The 21,217-nt window shown below is 41.9% G+C and overlaps 1 protein-coding gene across 1 annotated transcript in view; it reads left to right on the plus strand.

Annotated features, from left to right (window-relative positions):
* Positions 1–21,217, plus strand: part of IPO4 (importin 4) — a 150,385-nt gene that overhangs the window by 52,236 nt on the left and 76,932 nt on the right. The window contains exons 16-18 of the mRNA XM_068238106.1: positions 3,928–4,041; positions 4,129–4,252; positions 6,522–6,633. Coding sequence (XP_068094207.1) covers positions 3,928–4,041; positions 4,129–4,252; positions 6,522–6,633 — 350 coding nt within the window. The remainder of the gene's footprint in view (positions 1–3,927; positions 4,042–4,128; positions 4,253–6,521; positions 6,634–21,217) is intronic.

A 21,217-nucleotide genomic window follows, 5' to 3' on the forward strand; every position in this document is an offset into this window, starting at 1 on the left:
CCCAACATATCCAGCATACAGAAACAGTCCTTACTGGCTGTAATCCTGTGACTGGAATCTCTTCAAAATGGCAGAAAGCAGAGATTTAGCATCAAATTCGTGTATGAATAACTCTTCAGCTGCAGCCCCGCTCTTGTGTCGCTCTCTGCTTCATGCAGTTCTAACATAAACCGAGATTACAGCCAGGAAGAGCTCATTCTGAATGGTGGGTGTAAGCATCCAAGAACAGGAATAAAAATAAAGTAAGGGTCCTTCTCTTTAGATCCTTTCTCTGTAGTTGAAAAATCTTTCAGTTGTCCTCGTATGATGTGTGAGAAAGTAATTTGTGGGCAGGGCAGAAACAAATCGTAAATCATTCCTCTTTGAATAAGGACAGGGATGTGGCACCTATCTACATGGTACAGTTTTGGCCTCGACACCGACTTTTGAAGCAGGGACCAGACAGACAAGGAATTTCGACTTGCTAACACTTCCAAAGAGTGACCTAACCACACACACTAACTCTTTGTAAGCAGATACCGCATACATTGTGAAGCTCAGAGATTATATGAACAATCCTTCTGCAAAACATATAGCAGGGCACAAGAAGTAATGAGTAACAAGTAGTAATAGTCACCTGAGTTCTAGAAGCAGCAGCAATCCAGACGAATGAACTATAAGCACGCAAGTCCAGAGAGGACTGCTTTTGGATATGCAGGTTCCAGGGCCAGATAATAAGACCGAGTCCAGAAGATGGTTAGTCCTATGATGATGAGCTCATGGGTATGTAGATTCCGGGGTAGGATGAGATAACAAGTCCAGGCGGTATGACGGTGTGCTTGTGGGAATGCAAATTCCAAGGCAGGGGAATATAATGAAGTCCAGAAGACAAGCCGGGTCATACACAAGGGACAAAGTTCCAAACGTGATGCAGACAAGGATAAACCAGAGACGTAGTAGATTAAAAAGCCAGGGTCATACACATAAATCCAGCAGGGTCCAAACGTAGTACAGATAAGGATGAGACAGAGCCATGATAGATTAACAAGCCAGGGTCATACGGTGAGGTCTAGCAGATTTCCGAGGTAAGGTACAGGAGAGGGCAAGGCAAAAGCGTAGTTACTAGACAGGCAGATATGGCAACAATGATCAATCAGAAACAAGTGACGAGAGCTACCCAGTAAGTAGTCAGCAGTTACTATCACGGGCGCTGACTGACATCACTCACCAGAATTTGAAAGAGAAGGAGCCAATCTGTGCACAGCATTGATCCATGCTGCGGGGCCCGGCTGAAGCCTATGACAGCTGATCACCCTGATTGGCTGGGGAGGGAGCAGGGGAAAATAATAAAAAAACAAAAAAGCAACATTTATTAAAATATAAAATATTTATAAAAAAAATAAACTGTGGAGCGATCAGACCCCACCAACAGAGAGCTCTGTTGGTGGGGGGAAAAGGGGGGGGGGGGAAATCACTCGTGTGCTGTGTTGTGCGGCCCTGCAGCTTGGCCTTAAAGCTGCAGTGGCCAATTTAGCAATAATTAGCCTGGTCTTTACTGCAGTCCTCAAGTGGTTAAAATTAATAATAATGATAGTGCTCAAGACAGTTGTGTAGTGTGCATTGTGCAATTGGTGCAGCCCACGTTACCTTGGTATGTATGCATTGCTTGTGTAACACACTCTATGCAGGTAGCATGGTATGCTAACAGCGTGCGTATTTCTGAGGTAATGTGGGTTGTGCTAATTGTGCCACACACGACATGCTAATTGTGCCACACACACATAAGTACCAGTATAATTGCTGTGCACTGATTGTGCACAACAGTTTGAGGCCTGGAACCCACTACAAATCGCTAGCTCAATCGTTAGTGTTTTTAATTAGCGTTTTGTAAGCGATTTCATGAGTGTTTTCTGGCACTTTTGGGAGCGATTGTAAAAAGTGTAAGCTTTTTGCCAGCAGTTGTGGAGCGATTAGTGCTTTTAATTCTGATTGGTCCTTTCAGTGTATCATAATTTTTTTTTACAGTTTGCAGTAATTTATAATCACACACAAATTGCTATGTGTAGCGATTCATGAGCGATTTGCCAGCGCTTCTATACTTTGAAGCGCAGTCACTCCCCAAATGCTGCATGTCCTGCGATTGCAATTTTGCTAACCGCAATCGCTACTGTGGAATTTGTTACATTTATTTTCATTGGCAGAGCGTTTAGGGAAAGTGCTAGCGATTTAAAACACTCCCTAAACGCTCAAAAAGTGCTCTAGGGGGTTCCAGCCCTTACTGCTATTTAGTTGTTATGCCCTATATATGCGAAGGCAGAAAGTATATGTAAGTGCAGTGAGGCTCAATTCACACACTTTAGGCTTAAGATTCTTGTTCCAAAATAAAATTAAAGTAAAAAAAAATGGGTACTTGTGTATTATCCTGTCTAGCAGAACGGGCTCGGCAGTTAGACAGGCTGGAAAAGTGTGCACTGTGCTTCTTGAGCAGCTGATTCACCACAGATCAGCTGCCCCGTTCCACACAGCTTTCCTCACTGCGCTGTCTTGGCTTTTCCGTCAGCAATCAGACCTCAGAACAATAGAGAGCAATAATGAAAGAGGCATGAAGCCTTCCAGCCTGGAGGAGGGGAATTACAAGGGATTCTAGCGGCATACCAACTCTGCCTAATCACATTACAGGGAAGAGGACTTGCTGAGCACCAGCACAAGGTGATCCACCTCACTCCCCCTGCTATGTACAGCGCTGTGCCCTGCAGCAATCTGCCCGCTATCATACAGCTTGTCTATAAAAGGGTCTCGCCCCTAATCACAGCCCACCAGGGGAGAGCTTACCTAAGCGGGGATCAGCGGCTGCTGTCTATGGAGCGGAGGTCACTGCATTCAGTGTGCTGTACAGCCCCTCTACGCACATCTTACACAGACAAGTGCTGTGACTTTGGGATGGGCTACAACACTGCGCAGTGAGGAAAGCTGAATGGAACGGAGCAGCTGATCTGTGGTGAATCAGCTGCTCAAGAAGCACAGGGCACACTTTTCTAGCCTGTCTGCCGAGCCCGTTCTGCTAGACGGGATAATACACAAGTACCAAAAAATGTATTCTTATTAAAGATCTTTTTGTATGTTTATGCATATAACATTGCATTAGCCATGTTGTTTGAAATAAGAGGGCTGAATTTTCATCCTGTTCTATACCTTCTAGTGCTAAGCCCCACTTGTTACACAGTAGTGTGTGTGTGTGTGTATTTATAACGGAGCATTGTTGTAAATGTGTTTTTGTTTCTTTTTTTTTTTCTCCTTTACCATGTCTACCACTACAGTATATATTTAAAGGACAACTGAAGTGAGGATATGGGGGCTGCCATATTTAATTTTTTTTTCTAAACAATACCAGTTGCCTGGCAGTCCTGCTTGTCTATTTGGCTGCAGTTGTGTCTGAACAACACCAGAAACAAATACGCAGCTAGTCTTGACAGATTTGACAGTAATGCCAGAAACGCCAGATATGCTGTATGCTTGTTCAGGGTCTATGAAGACATGGGATCAGCAAGATAGCCAGGCAACTAGTATTGCTTAAAAAGGAAATAAATATGCCAGCCTCCATATCCCTCTCGTTACAGTTGTCCTTTAAAACTCATGCTTTCTGGTAGTGAAAACCGATTGATTCAGTCATTTACAAAAAGCAAAGTAGACAGCTCGCCTGTAAATGAGATTCTTTATTCTTTTTACATTTTCACATATTCTACGCACTTGTGTACTCTCTGAACATTTGTAAACTGGAAAAAGTTATGTACTGGCCTCTTGGTTTAGTCCTGAGCACTATTTTATTACAGGTGACAGGTTCTCTCCAGTTTATATTTCTTGCATTTTTACAAGACAGTTATGACTCTGTTTGTCTTTGTATACATTTGTAACATTTTTTTTATACTTTTTCATGTTTCTCATTCCTAGCTAATGGTGCAGAGGAATTATTAAGACCATATTTCTCATCTGTAATGGAGGTATTGAAAGTCCACCTAACACAAACTAGTGAAGAGGGAAGACCCATACAGCTCCAGTGTCTAGGTAAGGCTATGGGGAGATGAGCAAAAGCATCTATTTGGAATTCTGTTGCTTTTTTTCATGTAGTGATTTTGTATTCCCTTTTGCCAGAAACTCTTGCCGTTTTAGTTTATACTCTCGGGAAAGAGTCTTTCTTACCCCTGGCTGAAGACTGTTGTCTCTTAGGACTGAATTTGTGTGACAGAATCGATGATCCAAACGTGAGGAGTTGTGCGTAAGTCTCATTGTGTACAATCGAGACGGTTTTTCAAAGTAACTGACTTTGAAATAAAAAACCTAACCCATATTTCATGCATATTCAGGTTAAAGGGAACCAGAGGTGAGAGGGATATGGATGCTTCCATATGTATTTCCATTTAAACAATAAACATTGCCTGTCTGCCCTCTTGGTCCTGTGTCTAATACTTTTAGTCATAGACCCTGAGCAAGCATGCAGATCAGGTGCTCTGACTTAAAGGGGTTCTGTGGGGGTTTGGCAAGGATAAAAACCGCCACTTACCTGGGGCTTCTATCAGCCCCCTGTAGCAGTAATGTCCCACGCCGTCCTCCTCCGATCTGCCGTTCTCCGCCGCTGGCACTGGGCATTATTCGTCAGCCGAATAATGCACTCTGCAGTTCGCCTCATCAGAAGCTTACTGCGCAGACGCAGTACGAAGTTTTCTTGTACTGCGCCTGCGCAGTAAGCTTCTGGTGACACGGGAGTGAGCACGACCGCGCAGCCGCAGTTGGACGGTGTGCCGCGCGTGATCGGCGGCGGAGAATGGCGGATCGGAGGAGGAGGGCGAGGGACATTACTGCTACAGGGGGCTGATAGAAGCCCCAGGTAAGTGGCGGTTTTTATCCTTGCCAAACCCCCACAGAACCCCTTTAAGTCTGACTGGATAAGCTTATTTAAGTGTTTGATTCAGACACTACTGCAGCTTAAAGAGAAACTGCAACCAAGGATTGAACTTCATCCCAATGAGGAGCTGATGCCCCCTTTTCCATGAGAAATCTTTTCAATTTTTTAAGTTGATCATCAGGAGGCTCTGTATGACTGATATTGTGTTTAACCATCCCTCCCCCACCACAGTGTGATGTCAGTACCAGGGTGTACTGGTACTGACATCATGGCTGTATGTCCCAATCTGTAAAAATGTCCATCCATCACTTCCTAACCAGACGAGAAGTAAGAAATGGTGTCTGTCTAATGGTGCCCATACACGGCACAATAAAACGTTTGATTTTACCCATATTTGACCAAAACGTTTGAATCGAATGAGTCGAAAAGAATAATTTTTTCTATCAAGAAAAATGAACAATTATAATAATTATTAGTAGTAGTAGTAGTAGTAGTATAATATAAATATAATTTTTTTTTTTTTTTTAATAAAAATCTCATCTGGTGTGTTGGAAAAATCTTTTTATTCCATCTATAATTGAATGAAATTATCTACTCGGAAAAAAAAAATTACAATTGTACCATGTATGGACACCATTAGAATGACAGGTGCAAAAACCAATAAAATGTTTTTGTAAAGTATGGAAGGTTTATAATACATTCTTTTTTTTTATCCGAGTATCTCATTTCTTGGCCACCAACTTTCTTATTAAAAGTACAAAGCTGTCTTCTTTATGGGGTTCAGTGAAAAGCAATATACTGGGAGTGAGTCAAAGGTTTATGGAGACCATGTTCAGTTGACCTAAAGATTCAGCCTTCTATATGCCAATCAACAGGAATCTGCAGTGATGCATTTTGGGACACCTCAGAGCGCACTCCAACCTGAATAATCACAAATACCTTCTGTTTTAAAGGACACCAGAGGCGAAAATAAACGAATGATTTCTTCTCCTAAAAATTACTTTTTAAGATAGTCCACAGTTTTATTTTATTTTTATGTTTAAATCTACTTTTTTAAGTTTTAACTGTTTTATTGTTTTTGCTCAATGACACATCATTGAAGTATGCCAGAGCTAAAATCTGAACTATTGACCCTTTTTATCTCTTTCCTGCTCTCATAAGCCATTTTCTGCTAGGAAAGTGTTTTATAGTTGGGATTTCTTATCAGTGAGGGTCGCACTGTAGTCACTTCCTGTCTGAGTCAGGACTGAGTCAGCCACTTACACACCTGATATTTAACTCTTTCAGGCAGAGAAAGAAAAAAAAGTAACACAACAGTTATTTGTGTGCTAGGCACTGTACATACCCATGTCTATTTCATCATGTTACGTCACCTGGGTTATCCTTTGAGAAGACAAACGTCTGATTTTCATATCTTAGTAAGGAGGCTTTTTGGTCCCTTTCAGCCTTACACACTCCTAGGGGTTCTGGTTCACCAGAAGCTTGCTGGGCAATCTGTAACTATATGCCAATTTGATGAGACCAACTATAGGGGAAAGAGAGATCAGCAGTTGAGTGTTCTTTCACATAATGTAATCTTCGTGATTTTTTTTTTTTCTAGTTTATACAATTTGTTTGAATCACAGCATTTTACCTTTTACAGCTACCATTTGTTCGGTGCCCTCTCGAAAGTTATGGAAGACAATATTGCTCATCATCTTGAGAAAATTACAACCATGATGCTGCTGTCCTTAAAGTCAAGAGAGGGAATAGTGGTGAGTATCTACTTCTTTAAAGTACCCCAGTAAGGTAATTTGCCTCCAAATAGGTGAATCATCTATCTGTTAAAAAACACATGGTGCTTAAGCCATGAACCCTTCAGTTTTAGACTGGGCTGGGCACCACTTGAACAAAACCATAATAGGGACACCCTCATGACGTGAAAAAAAAAAATACAAGATGGGTACTGGGCTGGACTGCTACTGCCATACACCTAATTAGGTGTCCTTTGCTCATGTTATAGCTCTTGCCTGCTCCACCTTTTTTTTTCAGCGAAGTCACTCTTACTTGACAGATGGTGGCTTGTTAGCATTTCCCTGTAGTTAACAGGAATGCTATAAGGAAATGCATCCGAAGACAAAACCTTTAATGTCTAACTGCACAAGATTTCTTTTCAACCTTTAAAATCATTGTTTCTTCTTCAGGCATGAAGTGTTGAAAGCTTGCAGAGAAATAATGTATAGGTTAGTCATTAAAGGTATCACCTAAACCACTTTTGTTATGTCTTTGGATTTTCTCCAGGACTAACACTGGACCACATACAACAAGAAAATGCATGTGGTACTGCTAGTTATAGCTATACACCATACAAAAGTTTTTGTCAATGTGTGCTGACTGGTAAGGTCTCTTAGTGCACTCTGCCAGCAATGAACAAACTGTGTCTACTGCCTACTTTTCAATGAGTTTTCAGGAAAGGTATGTCAAATCACTAGAAGGGGACCCTTTTATACAAAGCTAAATCTCATAGTATGATTACTCATCATATGTAAGGGCATGTTTACACTACTTTTTGTTGCATTTAGTCCAAATGCCCTTGTTTATTTTCATCCTACAAAGATAAAGCATCAACACTGCTAATAGCTGTGACTTCATATGCAATAAGTAAAAGTGAATAAAAATGAGTTAAAGTAAAGCTTGATGGGTAGATTATACAGTGGTTTGCAAAAGTATTCGGCACTTTTGAAGTTTTCCTCATTTTGTCATAATACTGCCAAAAACATGAATCAATTTTATTGGAATGCTACATGAAAGGCCAATACAAAGTGGTGTACACGTGAGAAGTGGAACGAAAATCATACATGATTCCACACATTTTTTACAAATAACTGCAAAGTGGGGTGTGCGTAATTATTCAGCCCCCTTTGGTCTGAGTGCAGTCAGTTGCCCATAGACATTGCCTGATGAGTGCTAATAACTAACTAGAGTGCACCTGTGTGTAATCTAATGTCAGTACAAATACAGCTGCTCTGTGACGGCCTCAGAGGTTGTCTAAGGCTGCTTTCACAGTGGGACGTTACAGGCGCACTTTAGAGCAGCCTGTAACGCAGCCCACCGCACAGTAATGAAAAATCAATAGGCTCTTCACAGTGCCCACGTGGCGTTACATTGTAACGTTGCACGTTCTGGGAAAGTGCAGTATGCTGTGCATAAATACTGGGCTTTAGCTGCGTTAGACTGCTTGCACATGCTCAGTGACTAGTTACATGGCTAATTAATATTCACTGCACTGTGGTGACATAACTTGGACTCATAGTGTTGTCCGGATCATGAATGAATCGTTCATTTGATCCAGATCTTTTTTGTGAGTCGAATCATCCGGATCATCACAATGAACGATTCTGTTCACAGTGGATGTCTGTCTGGAAGAAACATGAACATACAGAATGTACAGTGCAGGGAAAGTCCTGTCCTGCTAGTCCATTAACCCCCAAGTCTGCTTCCCTAGTAAAATGATTCAAATGATTCGTTTCAAAGATCCGGATCTTTTCAATGATCCGATTCGAATCATCCGAATCCTTGAAAAGATCCGGACTTCCCATCACTATCCTGGAGTGGCTGGTCTATCAGTATAGATAGAACGAAAACAGCGCACCAAGAGCTGCATAATGCGGCTTAATCTGACGTCCAACTTCAACACCACCAAGCGTTGCGTTAGGGGCACGTTATGCGATCTTAACGTCCCCTAAAACGCAACGTCTTGGTGTGAAAGAGGCCTAAGAGAATATTGTGAGCAACAGCACTATAAAGTCCAAAAAATACACCAGACAGGTCAGGGATAAAGTTGAGAAATTTAAAGCAGGCTTAGGCTACAAAAAGCTTTCCAAAGCCTTGGAACATCCCATGGAGCACTGTTCAAGCGATCATTCAGAAATGGAAGGAGTATGGCACAAACCTACCAAGACAAGGCCGTCCACCTAAACTCACAGGCCGAACCAGGAGAGAGCTGATCAGAAATGCAGTCAAGAGGCCCATGGTGACTCTGGATGTGCTGCAGACATCTACAGCTCAGGTGGGGGAATCTGTCCTTAGGACAACTATTGGTCGTGCACTGCACAAAGTTGGCCTTTATGGAAGAGTGGCATGGAAGAAAGCCATTGTTAACAGAAAAGCATAAGAAGTCCTGTTTGCAGTTTGCCACAAGCCATGTGGGAGACACAGCAACCATGTGGAAGAACGTGCTCTGGTCAGATGAGGCCAAAATGCAAAACGCTATTTGTGGCGGAAAACTAACACTGCACATCACTCTGAACACACCATCCCTACTGTCAAATGTGGTGGCGGCAGCATCATGCTCTGGGGGTGCTTCTCTTCAGCAGGGACAGGAAAAGCTGGTCAGAGTTGATGGGAAGATGGATGGAGCCAAATACAGGGCAATCTTGGAAGAAAACCTATTGGAGTCTGCAAAAGACTTGAGACTGGGGCGAAGGTTCACCTTCCAGCAGGACAATGACCCTAAACAAAAGCCAGGGCAACAATGGAATGGTTTAAAACAAAACATATCTATGTGTTAGAATGGCCCAGTCAAAGTCCAGATCTAAATCTAATCAAGAATCTGTGGCAAGATCTGAAAACTGCTGTTCACAAACGCTGTCCATCTAATCTGACTGAGCTGGAGCTGTTTTGCAAAGAATGGGCAAGGATTTCAGTCTCTAGATGTGCAAAGTTGGTAGAGACATACCCTAAAAGACTGGCAGCTGTAATTGCAGCAAAAAGTGGTTCTACAAAGTATTGACTCAGGGGGCCGAATAATTACGCACACCCCACTTTGCAGTTATAATTTTTTTTTTTAAATGTTTGTAATCATGTATGATTTTCGTTCCACTTCTCATGTGTACACCACTTTGTATTGGTCTTTCACGTGGAATTCCAATAAAATTGATTTATGTTTGTGGCAATAATGTGACAAAATGTGGAAAACTTCAAGGGGGCCGAATAATTTTGCAAACCACTGTAAGTAGAGAACTTAGCAGCAGAGCACATCTATAGGCAAAATCTTTGGAACTGTTCATAATTACCTTCACCTTGGCTAAAGCCAAACCTGAAGCTAAGCAACCCCAAAGCATGATACTGCCACCACCAGGCTTCTTTATTTGTATGGTGTTCTTTTGGTGATGCAAAGTGTTGTTTTTTACAAAACTTTTTTTGAAGTTGTGGCAAAAAATGTCAACTTTGATCTCATCAGATCATAACTCATGTGCCCTTTTTTATGTCAGAATAAGCGTCTGTCTTGCATCCTTCCTCCCATAGTCCAGAAATATTGATAAATGTGGTTATTGTTGTCACATGTGGTACACAACCTGTACCTGCTCCACATTCCTGCAGCTCCTTCAGTGTTGCTGTAGGTCTTTTGGCAGCCTTTCTGACCAGTTTTTTCTTGTCACCAGTTTTGGATGGACAGGCAATTTTTTGGAACATAAGTGTTGTCCCATGTTTCCTCCAATTTTTGATGAGTCTTCTCTGTGTTCCACGGTGCATCCAATGCTGTGTACATTTTTTTGTGTACTCTTCTCTTGTCTGATGTCTTTCAACAATAAGAACTCCTGATTGATGTGTAAGCTTTCCGCAAGCCATGGCCTGTGCTGTAACAAGCGAGTAAATGCCTTCTAGGACACATGAACATTCAGGGGGGTTTATCGGTCTCTGATTGATGGCAGGTGTGCACCCATGTGAACAGAATGCTATAATTAAACCAAAAGGTGCTTCAATAAAGTGTTAAGGCTCATACACACATCAGACCATAGTCTTTGGAAAATTAAAGATCACAGACCAATTTTACCCCCTTCCATGTAGTATGACAGCCATGCTCTACACAGTCTATTCTATGGAGCTGAACTCCCCATCAGACAGATTTCATAGACTATGAATGCAATTTGCAGGAACGGATCTTTGGCAGGAACAGATCTTTTGCAGATACTGATCTTTTGTGTCTACAGCATCTGTGTGAGCAGCATCTTGCAAATATTTCTGTCTAATGGGGAGTTCAGCTTCATAGAATAGACTGTGTAGAGTATGGCTCTCATACTACATGAAGGGTGGAAAGATTGGTCTGTGATCTTTCATTTTCCAAAGACTATAGTCTGATGTGTGTATGAGCCTTTAGTCAGGGGGTGTGCACACTTATGCAACCAGCATAGTGTATGTTATTATTTTTCCCCTAACATTTGTTTGTTTTATTTTGTATTGTACAGATTATAGGTCACATTAACAGTGAGAAAAATTGTAAATTATTATTGAGGTGTAATTTGTTTAACTTTATAAAAACATGGGTGTGTACACTTTTTATATGCACTGTAGATAGAAGCTGGTGCCAGCAGGCAAATCGTTAATCCAAGGTTCTTAATTTCCAACAAATTGGTGATTCAGAAAACAGGGCTGTGAAAAGTCGGTCACTACAATACAGATCTGTATCAGTGCAAGATATGATATACCCTAAGTAATACAAGTCTTAGCGTGAGTCCAGTGAGAGTTGAGAAGTAGACAGGTTCAAAGACCATTTTAGCATACATTTTCCAAGGTACAGCAACACCTTTTATCAAGACTGGGGGACATGATAGCTACAGATAACAAAGTGTACCTGAAACACATTGATACCTCAGTAGTAGCAAAGCTCTAGATGGTCGGAAGGCTTTCAGGGATCTCCTACAGCCCACTATTCCAGCCCTGGATCCCTCTAAATTTATTCAACAAGAGCTCGTCACATATGTTTCTTGTGGCCATGTTTCCCTGGTGTACAAATGCTTTCAGACTAGGCATGCATGAGCAAGGTCCGCACATGCCGAGAAGAACAAAGCCAGCTTGCGCACTGTTTTTCCACTCTTTGCATAAGTGCCCAGTCTGGATGTGCATTGTACATGGCCAGGAGCATGACCAAAAGAAGAAGGTCTTGTGGAGGCACTGAGGCTCTGGGGAGCCTTCCCACTACTGGGTAAGAACCCGTATTTTACCCTCCTTTCCTTTGCAGGTTTGCTTTGAAGAGAATATTCAGAATCTATTCTGATCCAAGCATTACAAACATGTTACAAGTTTCACTAGCTATGCTGTATGGTTACCTGAGATGGTTTTACAACAGAGATTATGATAAACCATTTTTTATAAGTGGGTGCTTGATTAGATGGGTCTTGAAAAGCACTGCTTTACACTATACTATACTATACTATACTATACAGAGAATTTCTCAGATAGGATTGCTAGATACTGGTGTCACTTTACAGTCTGTTCCATTTGATCATAATTTAGTTCCCAACCTGGGTAATGAAGAGATTATGTTGCCTTTGTTTTGTAGTTTGGAAAATAACTATACAGTCTGTTATATCTGTCCATGGACCACCCTATTATTGGTCTGTGGCCTCACTGTTTAACCACTTGACGACCAGGGGATTTTTCCCTGTGCTGTGCTGCGTGGGCTCTTCAGCCCCCAGCACAGATCGTATTAGCAGCAGGGCGATCAGACTCCCCCCCCCCCCCCCCCCACCCCCTTTTTTTCCCCACTAGGAGGATGACCTGCTGGGGGGGTCTGATCGCCGCCGCTCTGTGTGGCCTAGCAGGGGGGTGGGGGGTGGGGGCTCCCCAAAGCCCCCCTCCGCAGCGATTCCCAGCCTCCCTCTCTTTCCCTCCCTCCCTCCCCCTCCTCTTTCTGGGCAGCACGGGACGGCGATCCGTCCTGCGCTGCTTCTGATAGGCTTCAGCCTATCAGATGACGGGGATCCCCGGCCAATCAGAGGTCGAGGATCGCCGATCTCCTTTACGGCGCTGCTGCGCAGCAGCGCCGTATGGATGTAAACACAGGGGATTAGCCTGTGAGCCACAATCGGAGGCTCGCAGGCTGTTCACGGAGACACCCTCCGTGAACTGACATGGAACGGCCACTCGAACGGAAACACCACTGCGACCTGCCGACGCCTATCGGCGTTAGGCGGTTGTTAAGTAGTTAAAAGAAGATGACAACTTTACCCTTCTCCAATGCATTACCATACAATTTATCTAACCATATGGTTCTGGCCATAGGGATTTTGTATTGGGCAAGATAGAATCTGTCCACTCTCGAAAGAGAATTGTAAGCTGTCTATTTACAAAAAAAGTATATTTAGCCCCGTATCAGTTAAAATGTATGTTGATTAGTAATGCCTACAATAATAACCAGTCAAAATGACGAAAAACGTTGTCATTTACCTTTTATTGTTACTATATAGCATTTATGTAGTGCCAACATCTTCCGCAGAGAAGAGCATTGAGATACTGTCTGGCCACTTAACTGTCACTTAGAGAGACTCGCATTCTAATCCCTACCATACTCGTATGTCTATATATCTATTGTGTGTATAGTGTGTGTATCCTAGTCTAGGGCCAATTTAGGGGTAAGGCAATTAACTTATCTGTGTGTTTTGGGGATGTGGGAGGAAACCGGAGTGCCCGGAGCAAACCTACGCAGACACGGGGAGAACATAGAAAATCTGTGCAGCTAGTGCCCTGACTGGGATTCAAGCCGGAGACCCGGTAATACAAGGCCAGTGTTCTCCCCAGGCTCTTTTAGCCGGGTGCTCCACCCGGCTACTTTTGGTGACCACCCGGCTATCATCAGCTTGCCTCCTTATCCGCCTCTTATGCTGTAAGCAGAGTTGTACCAGTTTCTACCCGGCTACTTTTTCATGCCACCCGGCTGGAAAAAAATTCTGGGGAGAGCAATGAAGGCGAGAATGCTAACCACTATGCTGCCATGTTACTTAATGATCTTTTACACAAAAACAGCCCTGCCACTAAGTGCCTTCAAAGGTCTAGGTTTAAAAAACAAAAATCTAAGTAGATTTTGAACAATAAATCAGTCATTAGTTTCAGTGAGTTGCATTTATCAGTCTGCGTCAAAAAAGTAACCATTATTTCTGCTCAGTGGGACTCAATTCTAAACAGTGCAGTCCGGTATTGTTTGAAACGCATAAGACTCCACCACTGCAGTTTGAACTTTTGAAAACCGTAAGGGCAAGATATCCCTGTTAATTCACTGGAAACCATGGCTGGGTTATTACTATAGAACTCTGGGTTCTATACCCAGACAGGATACTAGCTGCATGGAGTTTGCATTGTTTTGCCATGCTTGTGTGGCTTTCCTTGAGGTGACTACGTTTTTTTCTCCAAAAATAAGTAGGGGAATTCATGCCCACCATCACTATGATTAAAAATATGACCACAGAAAGTTTTAGGCAGAAGATTAGATTTTTAGTCCTTCTGCCAGACGAGCAGTGTACTCTGTAGTCAGTTCTTTCCAGCGCTGAGTTATAAACTCACTGGTAACTTCATTAGCAACACTATGCTATTGCTTAATAAGGCAGCCTTTTGCCCTCATTATGGATTATGCGATGTTGAAAGCATCCTTCTGAGATTTTGGCCAATGTCATTCTTGTATCACACAATTTGCAGATTTGTGAGCTGCATATTCATATTACAAATGTCCTGTTCTACCACATTCCAAATCACCAACAGCCTGAACTGTCAACACAAAGCCAAATAGATAGAAATGTTGAGCATGAAATACCATTCACCGGAATAGAGTGGACTGAATTTGGGCGCGTAGTGTCTTTATGCAGATAATTCAAGCATAGCAATGCACTACCTATTACTTTGAACATGGCTATTCACATTATGAGTGTTAACGCACAGCATACATTTAATGCATTGTTGCATGCATTTAGATTGTAAGCTCACAAGGGCAGGGCACTCTTACCTTTTTGTGTTTTGGAATTTTTTATAAATTTTATTAATAACCATGTTACTTTTGTCACTGTAATAACAAATTCTGTATTTTGTATATTGGTGTATACCATTGTCTGCATTGTTTTGCGCTCTATGTTTGTTTCTCACTTTGTACAGGACCACGGAATATGTTGGCGCTTTATGAATCAATAATAATGCATTTCTTATCTCCACACAATGTGCAGAAACATAGCATTAACATATACTGCGCATGTTAAAACTTACCTATAGCGCTCTGTAAATTGTGTGAGTTATGCAGCATACATGGCGTACCTATGAAATTGCCCCCGGGAGACTTGGGCGCAGGATACAGCCGATATACGGCTTATCCTGCTCCTGCACAAGTCCCCGTGGCGTTAATTACTACTCCCCCTCCAGGTCTACGTGGTTGGTGGGGGAATGAGGTAATTCGGCTGTCAGTTATTGCTGGAGGCCGAATTACAGGGAGTGCAGAATTATTAGGCAAGTGGTATTTTTGAGGAATAATTTTATTATTGAACAACAACCATGTTCTCAAGGAACCCAAAAAACTCATTAATATCAAAGCTGAATATTTTTGAAAGTAGCTTTTAGTTTGTTTTTAGTTTTAGCTATTTTAGGGGGATATACTGTGTGTGCAGGTGACTATTACTGTGCATAATTATTAGGCAACTTAACAAAAAACAAATATATACCCATTTCAATTATTTATTTTTACCAGTGAAACCAATATAACATCTCAACATTCACAAATATACATTTCTGACATTCAAAAACAAAAACAAATCAGTGACCAATATAGCCATCTTTCTTTGCAAGGGCACTCAAAAGCCTGCCTTCCATGGATTCTGTCAGTGTTTTGATCTGTTCACCATCAACATTGCGTGCAGCAGCAACCACAGCCTCCCAGACACTGTTCAGAGAGGTGTACTGTTTTCCCTCCTTGTAAATCTCACATTTTATGATGGACCACAGATTCTCAATGGGGTTCAGATCAGGTGAACAAGGAGGCCATGTCATTAGTTTTTCTTCTTTTATACCCTTTCTTGCCAGCCACGCTGTGGAGTACTTGGACGCGTGTGATGGAGCATTGTCCTGCATGAAAATCATGTTTTTCTTGAAGGATGCAGACTTCTTCCTGTACCACTGCTTGAAGAAGGTGTCTTCCAGAAACTGGCAGTAGGACTGGGAGTTGAGCTTGACTCCATCCTCAACCCAAAAAGGCCCCACAAGCTCATCTTTGATGATACCAGCCCAAACCAGTACTCAACCTCCACCTTGCTGGCGTCTGAGTCGGACTGGAGCTCTCTGCCCTTTACCAGTCCAGCCACGGGCCCATCAAGACTCACTCTCATTTCATCAGTCCATAAAACTTTAGAAAAATCAGTCTTGAGATATTTCTTGGCCCAGTCTTGACGTTTCAGCTTGTGTGTCTTGTTCAGTGGTGGTCGTCTTACCTTGGCCATGTCTCTGAGTATTGCACACCTTGTGCTTTTGGGCACTCCAGTGATGTTGCAGCTCTGAAATATGGCCAAACTGGTGGCAAGTGGCATCTTGGCAGCTGCACGCTTGACTTTTCTCAGTTCATGGGCAGTTATTTTACACCTTGGTTTTTCCACACGCTTCTTGCGACCCTGTTGACTATTTTGAGTGAAACGCTTGATTGTTCGATCATCACGCTTCAGAAGCTTTGCAATTTTCAGAGTGCTGCATTGCAAGATATCTCACTATTTTTGACTTTTCTGAGCCTGTCAAGTCCTTCTTTTGACCCATTTTGCCAAAGGAAAGGAAGTTGCCTAATAATTATGCACACCTGATATAGGGTGTTGATGCCATTAGACCACACCCCTTCTCATTACAGAGATGCACATTACCTAATATGCTTAATTGGTAGTAGGCTTTTGAGCCTATACAGCTTGGAGTAAGACAACATGCATAAAGAGGATGATGTGGTCAAAATACTCATTTGCCTAATAATTCTGCACTCCCTGTACAGTGTTATAAAAGTAACTTCATCTCAGTCTTCTGACTGCGCCAAAGTTACTCACTGTGTGCCGCTATAGCCATAATTCCTCTTATGGTCTGTGATGGCGCTGTATTTATTGCCTTACAATATCGTGATACAATGTTTTTTTATGAATCTATCTGATAATGTGTTTTTTTTATTTAAATTGAATATTAAGTTACTCCTTATACTTTATATGGACTTTGTGCAAATTAGACCCTCAATGGTTCGAAATATACAGTATTTAAAGGATAAAAGAAGCCAACAAGGAATTTACCCCCGTAATCCTCTACCCTGAACATCTGATTTAGAAATCGGCTTGAATCCGGTATGTCTTTATACAGATTTCTCCACTGATACTGCACTCTCATAAATCCACTCTTCTTCTTGAAATAATATCACTCAAAAAAGAAAAGAAAGAGGACAACAAAAAACAAAACCATAGCGTGATACTCTATTGTTTTTTCTCTCTCAAAGCACCCAGTGCTAGAAACAAGCATCCGTGTGTACGTCCACTAAAAGATAGGTCTCACAGGTCCTCACCATATGACATAGCTGCTAGGTCACAGACCGCAATAAAGACCCTTTAAAAGGTTCACCACCTCATCCACTTAGCCTCCGACAAGATCACACGTGGCCTATCACTTTGTGCCCTGCCATCCAGATGATAAAACCGCAAATGCGCTTATAACAATCCCAGCAGGTCTCAGCAGCACAGCCTCAGCAACCGAATCAGAATGGGGAGTAAACACTTTCAGACCCCACTTAGCATAACCTAGCAACTGAAGGAACTCCTCCTAGTGTAAAAACATACATTTATTAAAAGATTAAAAACTAGTGCACTCACATGATCCAAAGTAAAAATAAGCATATCATACGATCAGATCCTCCAAGCCGACTCTTCACGCCTGCAGCTCCGCCCTACGCGTTTCGTACATGCGTACTCACCAGGGGCAGCCCTGAACAGAAAATAACGGAGTTGCAGGATTCCGTTAAAGGTAACCTAAAGCGAGGAAAATTATTTAAAATAAACACGACGTAGCTGAAAATTAATATTACATACTTACCTCGCCATCAGTTCCTCTCAGAAGCTCACCATTTTCTTCTTACAGTGATCCCTTCCAGTTCTGACAATATTTTGTCAGAACTGAACTTTACCAGTTGCTGTCAGTTATATATATCAGCAGCTGTCAGTTACAACTGAATGTGTTTGGTAATGTCCATGTTTCCCTATGGCTCAAGTGGATGATATTACAGTTTAACAGTGTGCTGACCAGGAAGCTGTTAGGGGGTAATGGCCATTTTTAAAATGGAGGATGAAGAAATCCATTGATCACAGTAGACGAAGAGAAGAAAGAGATTGAGGAGTAGACTACACAGGAGGCAAGTATGGCCTGTGTATGGTTATTTTGACTTTTTATTTTCAGTTCAGGTTCTCTTTAAACAGACCTCATCACCTCTAACCAAATTAGACCTCTCTAATACACCTAATCCCTTGCTTTCCCTTTTGGATGAAAAATCACTTTCAGATATACTTAGTCTATGAGGTGCATTTTATGAGCATGGAGGAAAATGTGGTCGTATGTTGGCAACCTTCATCCGAAGCTCAACAACTCAATTTTTTTCTATTACACACCATACTGGGAGCTAATTATATAAAACATTAGAAATAGCTGACACTTTTAAGGAATACTATGAATCTCTTTATAATATTAAAGGAAAGTTCCATGATATGCAATTATCTGCTTTAAAGCAAAAAATATGGGATTATCTGGAACGGACAGGGATTCGTAGGATTCCCCAAGAGACGGGGAAGGAACTCGACCAAGACTTCTCAACGATTGAATTATTAGGTAGTATAAAAGCTACTAAGTCAGGCAAAAGTCTGGGCCCTGATGGCTTTACTTGAGCTCTTTACAAGAAATTTGGTTCATTTTTAGCCCCATTAATGCTTCAGACATTTAACTCCATTAGTGTAGGCCATGCATTTCCCTCCCAGGCTCTCACTACACACATATTGGTTAATCCCAAACCGGTTAAAGATTCGTCCCAATGCGCTAACTATAGGCCCATATCACTAATTAACCTAGACCTCAAATTTTACTCAAAAATTTTAGCTGAGCGTCTGAAACCTATTCTTCCTAATTTCATACACAATGACCAATCAGGTTTCATAATAAAAAGAGAGGTGTAATGAATGAAGAGGCAGCTGCGGCGAACAGCACCGCCGCCGCAGCTGCCTCTGTGCCCCTGCCCGTTCCTCCGTCGTCTAGGACGCCGAGGACGGGGCTGTCATTACCCCATAGGGTCGCTGTCTCACGCAGATCACCTAATAATCAGTTATAGCGTCTGTATTATTGGTGATACTGCAGATCACCTAATAATCAGTTATAGCGTCTGTATTATTGGTGATACTGCAGATCACCTAATAATCAGACGTCTGAGGCTAAAAACCCAACCGTTACAAGAGGCAAGGGATACACTCTAAAAACAATATCCATTATTCATAGGGCTCAGAAAATGGGGACACCGCTGTGCATTGTTTCGATGGACACGGAGAAGGTATACGATGGGGTACATTGGCAATTTTTAGAAGGGGCATTGACTCGGGTGGGCCTTGGTCCTAAATTTATTGAAAAATGTATGGCCCTTTACAGCATCCTCTCGGCATGCGCCATGTTAAAGTCAATGGGACGCTGTCCGATGCCTTCCTGGTTCGCAATGGGACACAACAGGGATGTCCTCTGTTCTCTCTCTTATATGTTGTTTGCATGGAACATCTAGCGGTGGCATTATGAAGTAATTCCTCAATACAGGGGATAAAGATGGGGGGATACACGTGTTAAATCGGCTCTATTTACGGATGATCTATTGTTATGTCTCTAATCCCTAGATAGCGTTTCCGAATATTCTTCAGGAAATGTCTGAATATGGGCATATGAGCAACTTCAAAATTAATCTTACTAAAACTGAGGTACTCCACATTAGGGATGCTCATTCAGATTTTCCGATCGGAAATTGCATTTCTGCATCGGCATGCGGAAATCGGTAATACAAGTGCGGTGGGCGTATTTTCGCAGATTTCCACCGACTTTAACATTGATTTTCTCAAAAACTATAAGGTCTTTTTGAAAACTGATTCTGTTTAATAAACCCTGAAAATTTGGTGTTTCTAGGACTTACGGGGGCTTTGCTATTAACTGCTAAAGTCGGCAGATTTTTACTGTAATGTAAAATACAGAAAATCCGCATTAACCGATATGCGGTCATTTTAAGCCAACCAGAAGACTCTGATTGAATAAACCAATCAGAGAATGGGGATTTAGGCGGAAATTTCCGCATTCTCTGATTGGCTTATTCATTCTGCGTCTTCTGGTTGGCTTAAAATTACTGCATATCGGATAATGCGGATTTTCTGCATTTTACATAACCGTAAAAATCCGCCAATTTTAGCGGTTAATAGCAAAGCCCCTATAAGTCCTAGAAACACCAAATTTCAGGTTTTATTAAACAGAATCTTGTGAACAAGATGAAGAAAAAAAAGTTTTCAAAAAGACCTTATAGTTTTTGAGAAAAACGATGTTAAAGTCGGTGGGAATTTCCACGATTTTCGGTGGAAATCCGCATCGGAATGCGGAAATTGGTAGCGGATAGCTGAATCGGTAGCAGTAGCGGTAATTGGCAGTGGCTGAATGCATTTTCTTTGGAATTGGAAATTGGCATTTCCGACCATCCCTGTCAACATTACACTTACTAGGAAGGTGGTACAGAACCTGACTAGCTCTTCTCTCTTCTGATGGCAAGCAGATAAAATTAGATATCTTGTGGGATTTGTGTCAAAAAACCTGTTCAGTTTTAACTATCCCTCTCTAATTGCTAAAGTCGTGAAAGATCTGGATGGATGGAAGTCACTGAATCTGTCATGGCCTGGCTGGATTAATGTGATTAAAAATGGATATATTGCCAAAACTTTTATGTCATGCAGACGCTGCCAGTTTGGCTCCCTAACACTTAGCAAAAGTGCACTCTCACTTTTTGGATTTTATCTGGAATAAAAAGCCGCATAGGACTAGTTGTAAATTACTGAGCACAGTGGTATGGGACCTGATATTCGGACCTATTACTATGCAGTTCTTCTTACCCAAATTTTAGATTGGTTTCAAAGCAGATCAACTAAAGAATGGGTGGTTTTGGAGATGGTGTTCTGACTTTGATCCTAGAGCCCTTTTATGGACACCTTGTCCAGCCAGGATTGACAGACGTGCATTGTCTCTAGCTCCACAAGTTTTGCTTAAGGGTTGGGACCTGCTCATTAAAAAGTACAAAATATCTTCTATCCCTGGTCAACTTAACCCTCTTCTAGACAACCCTGACTTTACCATTGGGATGGGATCACAGTCAATCTTTGGTTGCAATAGAGACTTTTGTTCCTGTTTGGTGATGTATATCACTTACTACACTTATAAGCCACAATATTAAAACCACAGATGGGGAAGTGAATTCTTTTGGTAAAGCCGTTACAGTTGCACCCGTAAATGGTAGGAAATCTTGGGGTGCATACACGCATCCGA

Source organism: Hyperolius riggenbachi, chromosome 1 (genome assembly GCF_040937935.1).
Source record: "Hyperolius riggenbachi isolate aHypRig1 chromosome 1, aHypRig1.pri, whole genome shotgun sequence".
Classification (NCBI taxonomy): Eukaryota; Metazoa; Chordata; class Amphibia; order Anura; family Hyperoliidae; genus Hyperolius; species Hyperolius riggenbachi.